At 37.6% G+C, this 15,123-nt stretch overlaps 1 protein-coding gene across 3 annotated transcripts in view; it reads left to right on the top strand.

Annotated features, from left to right (window-relative positions):
• LOC110448552 (regulatory-associated protein of mTOR-like) overlaps positions 1-15,123 on the top strand; it is a 29,822-nt gene that overhangs the window by 445 nt on the left and 14,254 nt on the right. For all 3 annotated transcript variants that reach the window (XM_021494843.1, XM_021494842.1, XM_021494841.1), the window contains exons 2-17: positions 677-779; positions 2,434-2,594; positions 3,329-3,409; positions 3,870-4,016; positions 4,749-4,930; positions 6,118-6,177; positions 6,784-6,884; positions 7,462-7,606; positions 8,578-8,758; positions 9,773-9,856; positions 10,418-10,528; positions 10,742-10,816; positions 12,316-12,381; positions 12,713-12,811; positions 13,335-13,427; positions 14,037-14,180. In XM_021494843.1, the coding sequence (XP_021350518.1) occupies positions 677-779; positions 2,434-2,594; positions 3,329-3,409; positions 3,870-4,016; positions 4,749-4,930; positions 6,118-6,177; positions 6,784-6,884; positions 7,462-7,606; positions 8,578-8,758; positions 9,773-9,856; positions 10,418-10,528; positions 10,742-10,816; positions 12,316-12,381; positions 12,713-12,811; positions 13,335-13,427; positions 14,037-14,180 (1,833 nt within the window). The remainder of the gene's footprint in view (positions 1-676; positions 780-2,433; positions 2,595-3,328; positions 3,410-3,869; positions 4,017-4,748; positions 4,931-6,117; positions 6,178-6,783; positions 6,885-7,461; positions 7,607-8,577; positions 8,759-9,772; positions 9,857-10,417; positions 10,529-10,741; positions 10,817-12,315; positions 12,382-12,712; positions 12,812-13,334; positions 13,428-14,036; positions 14,181-15,123) is intronic.

Raw genomic sequence — 15,123 nt, 5'->3', positions numbered from 1 at the left:
CAAGTGCCCGTATATGTGCATTTAAATGATGTTTCTGAATGTGGTGATGCATAGTTGCTACGGTTGATAATGCCTCTTATATGTCACTGTATCTGGAATACTTGGTGCAGTAGTCAGGGCCAGTACACTGTCGATTGAGCTATATAGCAGTAAAGACCTATAATAGCTCTATTGCCCTATCTGAAAAAGGTCTTTTGAGCTATTTTCATGTGATGCAGACTTAAGAAATAAGTCTCAATTAAATTTTTGAGATAAATGTAATCAAAAAAATAGATTCTATATAAGTCCGTGCTTTTATTTAGCATCACATACATAGATACTGTATTGTATACAATTACATGTGTAACTGTCAGTATTTTGCTGTTTATTTGAATTGTCAACCTAACATAAGAAAGAAATCTAATTCCGTGGAAAGACACAATGTCGTCGATTTGTCATTACTAAGAATATTGACATTTAAAAACAGCAGACATCAACGTTGAAGTTATTTTGTAAACATTTTTCACTGATATATTTTTGGTGACTGCCAATTTTTCACTTCCATTCAGTTATTCATTGAAATTTGAATAGAACAACTATGTCATTTTATGATATTTTGTGTCAAATAAGGGCCATTGTCAGTACCTTTCAGATATTTTGAGGTGATTTCACTACATGGTGATTATATTCATTGCAGATGAAGACAGTGAGTGTGGCCTTGGTGCTGTGCTTGAACGTCGGAGTTGACCCTCCAGATGTAGTGAAGACATCACCTTGTGCTCGTCTGGAAAGCTGGATTGGTAATCTGTCACTGTTTTCATTATTATGTAATGATTTGTTTATGATGGCACTATTTCTTACGAGGAAGAGCTACACCTTTGTGTGGATACTATTTCTGGTTCAGGAGACCATCTGGCGCAAGCAGACATTCTTTTTTGAGAAAATAGGAAAATCCATTTTCAAGTTGTTGGCATAGGACTAGTAGTTAGCAGCTGCCTGCAAATTCCTCAAAATTGTATTGATTGTGTTTGATTTGATGTTTTCTGTTAATTGTATTGATTGTATAAATTGGTCAATATCAAAATCTTGAGGGGCCATTCTATGGAAAATTAAAAGAAAATTGGAACATGGAGGTGTCAATTTTTAGTTTTGAGGGGTCAATGGCCCCATGGCCCCCTCCAAGAATATCCCTGGGTACTATAAAGCATTTTAGAGTGGTTTATTCTAGCTAGATAGGGCGCTATATCAAGTGTTGTATATTTATTAGTCCCCTACCGGGAAACCGGGGGGACTATAGTTTTCCCCTCCGTCTGTCCGTACGTCCGTGCGTCTGTCCGTCTGTCCGAAGAGGTTTGTCAGCACTCTAGAGCCTTCATTCTTTCATGGATTTTAATCAAACTTTACACACATGTAAAGAATTAAAGTATCTTCAACAAGTTCAAGTTTCAAGGTCATCGGATCAAGGTCAAGGTCATTATGACTATAAATAGAAAAACTTTGTCAGCACTCTAGCGTCTTCATTCTTTCTTGGTTTTTAATCAAACTTCACACAGTCATAAAGAATTAAAATATCTTCGACAAGTTCGAGTTTCAAGGTCATCGGATCAAGGTCAAGGTCACTGTTACTATAAATAGAAAATCTTTGTCAGCACTCTAGTGTCTTCATTCTTTCATGGATTTTAATCAAACTGCACACACTCATAAAGAATTAAAATATCTTCGACAAGTTTGAGTTGGACAGGTTCGAGTTTTAAGGTCAAATGGTCAAGGTCACAGTTACTATAAATAGAAAATTTTATTTAACATTCTTCCTTGCCTGTTTATCAAACTTCACACACTTGTAAAGATACCTTTACAATCAACAAATAAGATTTCTTAGTATTTTTATTCCCTTACCGGTGAAACTGGGTGGGGGTGGCAGGGAGGGAGAAGAAAACAAGAATACCTAAAGTTTTCCTCGCTGTCTGTCCGAAGAAGTTTGTCAGCACTCTTGCGCCTTCATTCTTTCCTAGTTTTTAATCAAACTTCACATTATTGTAAAGAATTTAAATATCTTGGACAATTTCAAGGTAATCGGGGCAAGACAAGGTCACTATTACTATTTTAGAAAATCTTTGTCAGCACTCTAGTGCCTCATTCTTTCATGGATTTTAGTCAAACTTCACATTATTGTAAAAAATTTCAATATATTGGACAAGTTCAAGTTTCAAGGTCCTTGGATCTAGGTTGAGGTCACTGTTGCATCTTAATAGATTGCAGGGGCCGGTAGGGGACATGTATTGCTTCAGCAGTATGCTTGTTTATTCAGTATTGTGGGTCACATCTTGTAAGAGCTTAGATATTGTATGATTAAAGATTGTTCAAAAATAGTCTCTTTGTAAAGCATGATTTTTAAAGTATAGACGGTACAATGTCATGTATCAGTGTTTTGTATAGGAACCTTTTTTCCAACAGACCCAACTACTTCCAGTCCACAGAAGGCTCTGGAGGCCATTGGCAGTAACCTGCAGAAGCAGTACGAGAGATGGCAGCCCAGGGCCCGCTACAAGCAGAGTCTCGACCCCACTGTAGATGAGGTCAAGAAACTCTGCTCTTCACTGCGACGTAATGCAAAGGTCCGTAAAATATTTCAATCCGTGTCTTTACAGGAAAATATGTAAACATTGATCTTGATAAGATTATATATGTAAAGAGAATTATATACACTAACCGTATAATCCCAAATCAAATACACGAAAGCAAGTTCACAATGAAACGCCAGGGACTTGAGAAATATTTCACTAAAAGTTGAAATAATAATGACATAACTCATTAAATTATGATTTTAAGAGTGCTATATATCAAGAAATAGAGACTCATGACTTTTTCAATATTCATATTAAGACAGTTCCTTGTCCGGGAACACAAATGTTACTTTGTATAAATAGAGTTTGTGATAAGCATAGCTGTAGTAATGTTGTATTTGAAAGTTTGTTTTGAGTCTTAGATTACATTTCTATATAGCTGAAGCTGTTTTATATGATAAAAATGCTGACACCAGTTTGATGTGTCAGAATTGAAGTTATATATATCACAATGAAGCTTTTCAGCATATACTCCTTCAAAATAAAAGAGCCCAGAAATAATTAAAACATCTGTAGTGTATTTGAATCTATGACTGAAGTTTTTCGGAAATACTTTGGAATTTTCTCATCTTTCAAGTTCCAAATAACTAAAGAGTTCAACATAATTAAGTATAACTTCATGATGAAGTTCTGCTTTTTTTCTCAGAAAATTCTGGAACGTTATAAAAAATACAGTTGAGAGTACATTTGACAGCTTTGATGAGTGTTTTTCTTGTCCATTGTAGGAAGAAAGGGTTCTTTTCCATTACAACGGCCATGGAGTACCAAAGCCAACAGTCAATGGAGAAATATGGGTTTTCAACAAGGTAACAACAGTCTTTTCTAAGTTTGTATTTCGTCAGATAAAGATGTTAGAAATTAACACCAAACCTGTTTTCTACAAATAGGTTATTTTCAGTAACTCTGCTATTGCTCAATGTATGTGATCATTGATGAGAATACATGCTATGAAAGAGCATTTGACAATGTGTTTGTCACTGTTTCTATAAAAAGCAATGACATTGGCCTAATGAGAATATGTAGATCAGGACGATGATAAATTATTTGATCATGACATGTTGATTTTATGGTTAATGTTCATCCACAAATTCAAAGGTCCATGGAGTAATTACAATTTTTGATATAAAGCAATTCTCCGTTTGAGTGGGTACTCTTAATCCACGAAATCAGGTACCCACGAAATGGTGTTTGGTAAGGAAAACATGAAATTCAGGCACCATGAAAAATATCTGATTTTGCAGTATTTGATTAACTTTGTTGTTGCAGAGCTACACACAGTACATCCCTCTCTCAGTGTACGACCTTCAAACATGGATGGGGAGTCCGTCTATCTATGTGTATGATTGTTCCAATGCTGGAATCATTGTCGAGTCCTTCAAACAGTTCTCCGTGCAGAGAGAACATGAGATGGAGGTGAGTTTGAATGAGAATATTCCTTGTTTTGTCTCCTGTGTTGTTTGCTATGAATACCATGACCAGATTGATGACATCATAATTATGACATGATGATAGTAAAGTTGTATGCCTACGTTGGGCAGTCATCAGGTACTGGCCGCAGATTGGTGGTTTTTCTCCGAGGACTCTGGTGTTCCTGCGCCACCAAAACCTGGCTAGTCCTTAAATTACCTTTAATAGTTGTTAATAGGACGTAAAGCACAAACAAACCAAACAACTAACCCTTCCTGGAGGACGACTGTTCTGTTGTAATGTTGAAGAAACATGTACAGTATAACCAATGAATTCAAATTAAGTGCTGACTTTTGATAAAAGAATTTTTATTTTCGATGAGAGTTGAATATTACAAAATTGATAATTAGAACTATTGAGCTGCTTTCAGTTGGCATTCAGTCAATATAGATAAAGGAAACATGCGCTACAGATTTATGTTATAATTGTCTTTTATATTGATTTTTAAATCCATTTTAAAGCGCGCAGTTAACTGCTTAAACATCTATTTTGGTACAGATTCCAGTGTGCTTTTTTACTACTTTTACATCAAGAAACATGCAGCAGAAAAGTACCCTGTTTTCCCAAAATGGAAAAAAATGTTCTTGTTTATTTCTGGGGGTTTTCTTCAGACATCATCGTCAATAAGTGACAGTCAGAGATTCTTGTTCTTGTTTATTTCTGGGTTTTTTTCTTCAGACATCATCGTCAATCAGTGGCAGTCAGAGATTCAACAGCCCCACCCCTTCACCCGCAGCAGTCAAAAACTGTATACAACTTGCAGCATGTGGTTCCACTGAGTTCCTTCCAATGAACCCTGAACTTCCAGCTGACCTTTTCACCTCATGTCTCACCACACCCATCAAAATCGCCCTCAAGTGGTCAGTACTTTCACTTTTTGTTTCGTTGAAAAGAAATTGAAATTTGAAAGAAGAATTTATTGGAAAATTTATTGGAAAATTTATTGTTAATTACTGAAATCATTTGACAGCATGGTTTTATTAGCTCATTTGCCCGAAGGGCAAGTGAGCTTATGTTATGGTGCGGCATCCGTCGTCCGTCCGTCCGTCTGTCCGGCGTCACCTTTTAATTTAAACAACTTCTTCTCAATAACCAAAAGGCCCAGGGTACTGATATTGGGCCTGTAGCATGCTGGGATGAAGGGCTACAAAGTTTGTTCAAATAAATGACCTTGACCCACTTTCAAGGTCACAGGAGTCAAATATGTTAAAATCTTCAAACAACTTCTTCTCAATAACCGAAAGGCCCAGGGTACTGATATTGGGCCTGTAGCATGCTGGGATGAAGGGCTACCAAGTTTGTTCAAATGAATGACCTTGACCCACTTTCAAGGTCACTGGTGTCAGATGTCTTTAAAATCTTCAAACAACTTCTTCTCAATAACCAAAAGGCCCAGGGTACTGATATTGGGCCTGTAGCATGCTGGGATGAAGGGCTACCAAGTTTGTTCAAATAAATGACCTTGACCCACTTTCAAGGTCACAGGGGTCAAATATCTTAAAATCTTCAAACAACTTCTTCTCAATAACCAAAAGGCCCAGGGTACTGATATTGGGCCTGTAGCATGCTGGGATGAAGGGCTACCAAGTTTGTTCAAATGAATGACCTTGACCAGCTTTCAAGGTCACAGGGGTCAAATGTTTTAAAATCTTCAAACAACTTCTCAATAACCAAAAGGCCCAGGGTACTGAAATTAGGCCCAGGGTACTGAAATTAGGCCTGTAGCATGCTGGGATGAAGGGCTACCAAGTTTAATTAAATGAATGACCTTGATCCACTTTCAACCTGATGTCCTTGTTCGACATTCAAGGTCACAGGCGTCATATGTTTAAATCTTTTAATAGGTTCTTATGTATCAAACACTGATATTCTGCCTGTAGCTGTTTTTTTATTCCACTTTTAAGATTACAAGTGTGAGATTAATACCAGGCGAGCGATGCAGGCCCATTGGGCCTCTTGTTATTAATATGATCATTGATAAATATATTAGATAGAACTTACATCTTGTTTATTAGTACATATAATCCTATTACATTTTGTCCCACAGGTATGTCCTACAGAACACCAGTAAACTTGTGCCAAACCTCACTGCTGAACTGGTGGACAAGTAAGTAAACACCATAGGAACACAACCTAACTGTACTTCACCGAAGCCTCAATTCTCAGTCAGCATCATTCCCAGTAAGATAATCCTACCGCTATCTATAGTAGATAATCCATGCACCTTCTTTCACACTAGACATTCCAGCCACATTTGTCCCCAGTAGATGATCCAGCCACCTTCATTCCCAGTAGACAATCAAGTCACCTTCATTCTCAGTAGACAATCCAGCCACCTTCATTCCCAGTAGACAATCCAGCCACCTGTGTTCTCAGTAGACAATCTAGCCACCTGTGTTCCCAGTAGACAATCCAGCCACCTTCATTCCCAGTAGACAATCCAGCCACCTGTGTTCTCAGTAGACAATCCAGCCACCTTTATGCCTAGTAGACAATCCAGCTACCTGTGTTCCCAGTTGACAATCTGGCCACCTTCATTCTTGGTAGATAGTCCAGCCACCTTTGTTTACAGTAGATAATCCAGCCACCTGTGTTCTCAGTAGATAATCCAGCCACCTGTGTTCTCAGTAGATAATCCAGCCACCTTCATTTAAGTTAAGTCAGATTTTACAACGCAACTTTTTTGTAATTTTGAATGTGTTTATTTCGACAGAGTTCCTGGCCAGCTGAACGACAGACGGACAATGCTAGGAGAACTGAACTGGATATTCACTGCAATTACTGACACGATAGCATGGAATACACTGCCAAGAGGTAGGAGGGTGATGTTGATAGGGGTTTGGGATAAGGGATCAAAATATAGAATACAGAGACTTGAAACCATTTTGATCAGTTCTTCTCATAAAGTTTTATACATATTGCTTCTGTGTTGGAGACAAGTATATCTAGCTATATTTGTAATTTAATTTATCATTATCAGACAAGTGCACATTTATATTTATACATGTTCCGATATTTTAGTTTATTGCTTTCTTAAACAAGTATCTACTATTGCATAAAATAGTGCTGTTTTCATCAATTTTACTTTGGACGGATGTTAGCGACTTTGTCAAGCTTAATTCCATGCCCTTGATATGGTCAAACTTTTACAACAGACATTGGGATCTTACTTCAGACGTCGTCAGTGTCCGATATATTCAGAAGTTCAGTTTTAGGTAATTGAAAGGATGTGTAAAAGGGCCATTTTAATAGAATTTTCTAGATACAATATGGATTATGCTTTGTAATTTAAAATTGTAAAACAATTAATATAGTTGAAAGCATTGTGATTCTCCCACTAAGACATGTAATTATTTTTGTTCAACAGAATTTTGACGCTTTATGCTTTCAGATCTGTTCCAGAAGCTGTTTCGACAAGATCTGCTGGTGGCCAGTTTGTTCCGTAACTTTTTACTGGCCGAGAGGATAATGCGTTCCTACAACTGTACACCAGTGTCGGGGCCTAAGTTGCCTCCCACGTACCAACACCCCATGTGGTATGTCAGAAAAAATATAACCTGTTTAAGATTTACAGGATTAGAGCATTCTACATGTCTGTTATTTCAAATATGATATATCTGCCAAATAAAGATTCAACAACCAGTGCTGAGGCCATAATTCGGTCGAAACTTTCGATTTTACTGCGTCCAATTCTAACGATGTACGCACAAACAACATATTTGGCCGGAAAAGTCCAATCTGATGGTTCCAGACCACCACTCTCAGAGAGATTCTGTATAGATTGGCAAAGGTACAGCTATGTCTGTACCCGCCGATGACATTCCACGGTAAAGCACTGTTGAACAACAAGATACATTGTGTCTGTACTGAAATTAGCTGCGATGCCATGCCGTTATCAGCAAGATTCTTGATGGCAATTGTGCCGTTTCATTAAAGCGTCAACGAGATGCTGTTTTTGAGACCAATAGTCGAATCGGACACAGGTGATTAAATCCAGATTTTTTTTCCCCACATATTTTTACTACATCTTCTCTTTTTTCTTTTTCAATTTGGCGATAAAAACAGTGATGCGGGGGGTAAAAATTTGACGCGTGCGGGCCTGAGAAATGAACAATTAAATCGTTATGGCCTCAGTAGCCTCTGTTGTGAAAAATGGAGAAATTAACTGTCATTGAAATCATATCATGAAATTTTATTTTTCAAAATTATTCACTTTAGACTAAATAAATGGACTTCATTTAAAATAAAATAAATTCATTCATAATTATTTATTACTGTTAATTTTTGCGTTTAAAAAGTCTTTTATTTTTCAATCCTTGAAAATTTATAAAATAAAAGTTAATGAGAATTTTTGGTAGTTCATTAGTTTAAGTCTTTTTAACTTACCCAGGTAAATAATTTATTAAAAAAGATAGAAAAATATGTGATGATATTAAAGATGACTTCGAAATAATGTACCTACTTGTAAAACAAACTGTATCTGATATGAAGGTTTTGTGTATTTCAGGCAAGCATGGGACTTGGCCTTGGATTTGTGCCTGAGACAGCTACCTCGTCTGCTGGAAGACGATGGCCCAACATTCCAACATAGTCCCTTCTTTACAGAGCAGCTCACTGCCTTCCAGGTCTGGCTTACGTATGGCTCAGAGGCACGCAACCCTCCAGAGCAACTTCCTATTGTATTACAGGTTAGTCATTAAATCATCAAAGTATTAAATGATCATTAAATTACCCTCCGCAGAAAATCCTTATAGTATAACAGGTAAGTAGTCCTCTACGAGGTGTGTAACCTCCGGAGCAACTCCTTAAAGTATTACAGGTAAGAAGTTCTCTACGAGGGGTGTACCCTCCTGAGCAACTCCTTATAGTATTACAGGTAGGAAGTTCTCTACGAGGGGTGTACCCTCTGGAGCAACTCCTTATAGTATAACAGGTAAGGAGTTCTTCTACTAGCTAGGTGTGTACCCTCCGGAGCAATTCCTTATAGTATTACAGGTAAGAAGTTCTTCTACTAGCTAGGTGTGTACCCTCTGGAGCAAATCCTTATAGTATTACAGGTAAGAAGTTCTCTACGAGGGGTGTACCCTCTAAAGCAACTCCTTATAGTATTACAGGTAAGAAGTTCTCTTCGAGAGTTGTACCCTCCGGAGCAACTCCTTATAGTATTACAGGTAAGAAGTTCTCTACAAGGTGTGTACCCTCTGGAGCAAATCTTTATAGTATTACAGGTAAGAAGTTCTCTACGAGAGGTGTACCCTCCAGAGCAACTCCTTATAGAATTACAGGCAAGAAGTTCTCTACGGGAGGTGTACCCTCCGGAGCAACTCCTTATAGCATTACAGGTAAGAAGCTCTCTACGAGAGGTGTGCCCTCCTGAGCAACTCCTTATAGCATTACAGCGAGGGGGGTACCCTCCGGAGCAACTCCTTATAGTATTACAGGTAAGAAGTTCTCTTCTAGGTGTGTACCCTCCGGAGCAACTCCTTATAGCATTACAGGTAAGAAGTTCTCTACGAGGTGTGTACTCTCCAATTATAGTAATATTGTATAGAAGTTTTGTTTTGTGGAGTCAAACTTGTTCCTAGAAATATTTTACACTGTTTGAAATTTTTGCATAGTCCTCTAAACTATAAGAGGGCGGTTTGTATTTCACAATTGTTTTCAGATCATGAATATAGCAAATACATTGTTTTACATTTAAGGTTCTCCTAAGTCAGGTACACAGACTGCGAGCTTTGGACCTGCTGGGTCGGTTTCTGGACCTCGGACCCTGGGCGGTCAGTCTGGTAGGTTTCTACAATACGACTAATTAAGCTGGTATGTACGTGTGAAACCCTGGTGGATATTTACTCGGTCAGGTTCATGTAATTGGGGAAAAACTAGTGTGTTAATGCTAACTTGGGCCTCCTAGTCATAGTAAGTTGGAACAAAAAAGAAAATACATATAATTACTGACTTTGGAAAAAAAAAAAGTAAATAGAAATAGATATTTTCTTTAAAAAATTACTCCGAAAAAGATAGCCAGATTTAACACCGCTTGACTATAAGGAAGAAGAGCTGATACAAAAATTGGGATACTAACTTGACGAACAAGGGAACCTATTATTTATAAATAACTTAAGATATGAGATGCCCCCCTCTGCACAGTGGTTTACTTTTGTGGGTAAAACTTCAAGCAACATCACTTATAATTAATAGTTTTACAAACTTTTAGTTGGTAGGGCAATCATTTTGTTTGGGGTTACAATTTCCATAATTTCCCAGGTCACTTATGTTAGAACAAAATGTGTATAGATACATTTAATGACATTCTCTATAATCATGTTATTCATTGCTGTATTTTTCAGGCATTATCCGTTGGTATCTTTCCATATGTACTAAAGCTTCTACAGAGCTCTGCTCGAGAGCTACGGCCACTGCTGGTGTTTATCTGGGCTAAGATCCTGTCAGTGGACAGTGTGAGTAGACATAGCTAAAGAGAACTTCCCTCAAATTCAACTGCTAAAACATTTTACTTAAACCAGTAGTCCTTGGTTCGAATCTTAGGGTGCCTTTGATGGGAATGGAAGAAATGTTTATAATTAACCATCTTTGGAGAGTTTTAAAAGCTGAAGATCTCTTCAAAGAGTCTCTGCAATCATGTGTGACAGTTTTGTTTTTTGTATCCATAGTCATGCCAGGCAGACTTGGTGAAGGACAACGGTCATAAGTACTTTCTGGCCGTACTTGCTGACCCCTACATGCCGGTAAGTATTTCCAGCAGACAGAAGTGTTGGGCCACGGTTGTCTGATTAAGGAGTAGGGACAGACCTGGTTCAGGAGAGCTTGACCCAGACTTCTTAAGGCTGCTGTAGGTCCACTGAAATGAACTCTAAAGTGTTTGTATAATGAGTATATTGGAGAAACTTTGGAATAGTATCCATCAGTTTGGTATGAAAAATAAAGGCTAAGCTTACTTTGAACACCAACAGGAATTGAAAACTTATTTTGCAATTTTTTAAGACGTCTGTTTCCTTTTTCAAGCAAAGAGTGTAGATGATTGGTGTCTTGACTCTTAACTCGTCATTTACTTTTTGCGTGACAAAGGAAACAGACTTTTTCAAAAATCCTGTTTGTGTTCATAACAAGCCTGGAGGAACTGTTTTAATCACAGTAATTATAATACATATGCAGCTTTGATTTTGTATTTTAAAGGAACTGAATACAGAAAGAAAAAAATTGTTAAGAAAAGATTTTAAGGGAAAATAATATCAACTAGCTATGAAATAACCATTTGATAGAATATATCAACTTAATCATTGATTTTAAGATATTATTTTGAAATATTTGGACCAGAAGTACAGTCTTTTCATTTTTAGCTCACCTGCCCGAAGGGCAAGTGAGCTAATGTCTTGGTGCAGTGTCCGTCGTCGTCCGTCAACTTTTCCTTAAAACAACTTCTATTGAAAAACGACCAGGCATAGATCCATGATATTTGACTGAAAGCTTCGTTGGTAGGAGCCGGACAAAGTGTGAGAACGAAAATGACCTTGACCTACTTTCAAGGTCACAGGGTTAAAATGTGTCAAATACTTCAAACAACTTCTTCTGAAGAACTGAAAGGTATAGAATCTTATCTTTGCCTGTTGGCTTCCTGGGATAGACCCCGACAAAGTTTGAGAATATAAATGACCTTGACCTACTTTCAAGGTCACAGGGGTCAAATATGTCAAAGTCTTCAAACGACTTCTGAAGAATAATCGAAAGGCATAGATTCATAATATTTGGCTGGTGGCTTCCTAGGATAGAGCTCACTAAAGTTTGCAAATGAAAAAGACCCCAACCTACTTTAAAGGTCACAGAGGTCAACAACATTTCAAAGGATTTGTTCTGAAGAACCAAAAGGAATGGATTCATAAGATTTAGCTGGTAGCTTCTTGGGATAGTGCTAACAAAGTTTGAGAAGGAAAAATGACCTTGACTTACTTACAAGGTCACAGGGGAAAATATGTCAAACAACTTCTGAAGAAGAACCAAAAAGCACAGAATCTTATAATATTTGGCTGGTAGTTTCAACAGATGGAGCCGACAAAGTTTGCGAGGGAAATATGTGTAGTGCAATATAATATTTAATGAGAATATTTTGCTATGACTGCTTAAATATTCAGGTGAGCGATACAGGCCCTCTGGGCCTCTTGTTGCTTTGTGTAATGGAAGTTTCTCTATGTTTCTGGCACCAATTAACAATTGACTTAATTTTCCTCAGGCGGAACACAGGACGATGGCAGCTTTTGTCCTGTCCATGATTGTGAATGACTACAGGCAGGGACAGGTAAGTTCTATTTATAGAATATTAATTTTTGTTCAAGGAGAAGTGACATCCATATTAGGTGATGTGTATTTCAATAATCATATTCGTTTTTCATAGAGAAAAAAATCTTTTTGTTGCTTTAAAAGTCTGCGAAAATGAATCATGTTTGCTTGAATTGTACTTTACAGTGTCTTAGAAATGAAGATGTTTCACAATCTAGATGGAAATGAAATCAGCTGGTTTAATAAGGCCAGACAGTATTAAATCTGAAGTTCTTTAAAACATTTGTTATGAAAATAACAACGGTTGAGTTTTACTCGTTGTAGCTGATATTTTATGTACATTGTAACAGGAAGCTGCATTACAAGGCAATGTGATATCTGTGTGTCTGGAACAGTTGGCTGACAGCAATGCCTCTCTACGTCAATGGCTGGCCCTGTGTCTTGGCAAGGTAGGCAGAGGTCCCTAGGACTAAAGCCTTTTCATTAATGGACCTCAGTTATTGTAAAAGTTGAAATGTTTGGATGTAAAAATGTTCGCATTTTCTGTTTGTTTCTGTTTGTTTTGAAATCCATAGGTTTTATTTATACTTTCACGGTATTCAATAAATCAACACCAGATTTGATAATTGATAAAGTTGAACTGCATAACAACTATGGTTTTCCTTCCGCTTAAAATATTCTGTTTTAAGAAACAGGTTTGTACTTACTTTTGAAATGTGCATGAACATGTACTAACATAAAAAGCATATGTATATTGAATTTAACGCCTTCATCAATTCATGACGTCTCCCACCCTGATTCTACTTAGCCAATATGGTTGGGAAACATTGTGCCAGCCTTATCATTCATTCGAGGAATAAGTCAGAAATGACATCACACTGGTCCTTGAAACATCACAAGCAAAATTTATCTTGGTTGTGTTAATTAAACGTTATTACTATACCTGACATGAGTTAACTATTTCCTCCGCAGGTCTGGACCAGCTTTGACAATGCACGCTGGTGCGGAGTGAGGGACAGTGCCCATGAGAAGCTAGCCAAGATGCTGACTGACTCCACACCAGAGGTAGGTGCTGTAATATCTATTGGTTTACAGCAGAGTTACAGCCAGAATTATCAGTGTTCAACAGAAGAGGGGCGGCGGTGGCCAAGTGGTTAAGGCATCTGACATTCTACTACCACTATCCCTCCACCACTTGGTCGCGGGCTAGAGACCTACGTTTGGCAGTCGCCAGGTACTGGCCGTAGGTCGTTGTTTTTTCTCTGGGAACTGACTATTCTCCACCACCAAAACCTGACACGTCCTTAAATGACCATGGCTGTTAATAGGACGTAAAACACAAAGAAACCAAACCAAAGTTCAACAGGAGTCTGTTTACAGCTTTGGTGTGAAATGTCTGTTAAACATGTTTTTTAAGGTAAAAAAAAATTCACATAGGTTCTTCTTAGGTTTTGAGTTCGCAGGAAACTAACATTTACAAGAAAAATGCTGAAGTATTTCATCAAATTTGAAATTTTGACTTTTATCAAAGAATGTTTAGTATTCAAGGTGCCTGCTATTTAATAGTGTCTTAAGAATCTTGATTAGATTGCCTTCATATATAGATGAGGAAAGATGCATGTTGTCAAAATAGGCAAAAAACTGAGATGAGCGGATGTGTCTTTACTTGTACAGGTGCGGGCTGCTACGGTGTACGCACTCGGGGCATTCATCAACAACAATTCAGCGGAGAGAAGTGACCACGCTAATAACATTGACCTTGGAGTTGCCATGACTCTGGCATCGGTCGGACAAGATGGTAACCCTCTCGTGAGAAAGGTTTGTCATGATACTGTGTAAGAACCATAAAACACTTTTGTACCTCTCCCAAGAAAAAAATTGTCATAGAAACAAATTATTCTATTTGACCATTGACGTTGTTTTCAGGGTGAGGGTGACTGAAAATAAGCATTCTACAATAGACACCAATAGAATTCATTCAATCTCTTTTTTATGCCCCCGCCATAAAATGAGGGAGGCATATAATGTTGCCCATGTCCGTCCCGTCCCGTCATGTCCAATCGCGTCCCGTCCGATTCGGTGTAAACGCCTAGCAACTTCATTCTTTCACGGATATTCGTCAAACTTTATGCAAAGGTCATTTGTGAGTATATCCTCGGACATCGTTGTTTCAGGGTTCCAAAGTCAAGTCCAATGTCACGGTTGCTATATATAGAAAATCATCAACCAATTCAGTGTCATCACTCTAGCTACTTCATTTCTTAACAAGTTTATGTGTTGAATGGTTCTAAGGTCAGGGCCAACATATTTCAGGGTATCAAGATCAAAGTGGTTGTAACTATTTATAGAACATCAACTAATTTCACATGGCGGGGGCGGGCATTCATGTCTTACAGACATTTTCTAGTTTCATCTTTGATGTTCAGTACTTTATATTAGAGTGTCTTATGTTCTTGCAATGTTGTCGATCAGAGGCTTTGGTTGAAATGTTTTTGAAGGCAAAGAATTCTGTTTTTTTGCAGTCATCACTGGTTGACAGTTCCATAAACTGGACTTTATATTTCAGATATTTTTATCAAATTAGTATGCAGAATTATCTTCTAACATCTCTAAAGATGTCAAATTCTAAACAACATACTTTCTAGAACTATTTTTATGGGGTAACTTTTTAATGTACATGAACAGAGGATTCCTCCTGTCATGAAAGTCAATTTTTAATTGATTTTTTTTAGCAAAAGAATATTGAAATGCAAGTGACCAT

This window comes from Mizuhopecten yessoensis, unplaced genomic scaffold (genome assembly GCF_002113885.1).
Source record: "Mizuhopecten yessoensis strain PY_sf001 unplaced genomic scaffold, ASM211388v2 scaffold4121, whole genome shotgun sequence".
In the NCBI taxonomy this organism is placed as follows: Eukaryota; Metazoa; Mollusca; class Bivalvia; order Pectinida; family Pectinidae; genus Mizuhopecten; species Mizuhopecten yessoensis.
Note: the sequence above shows the minus strand (reverse complement) of the source record. Positions and strands in the feature narration are given on the sequence as shown.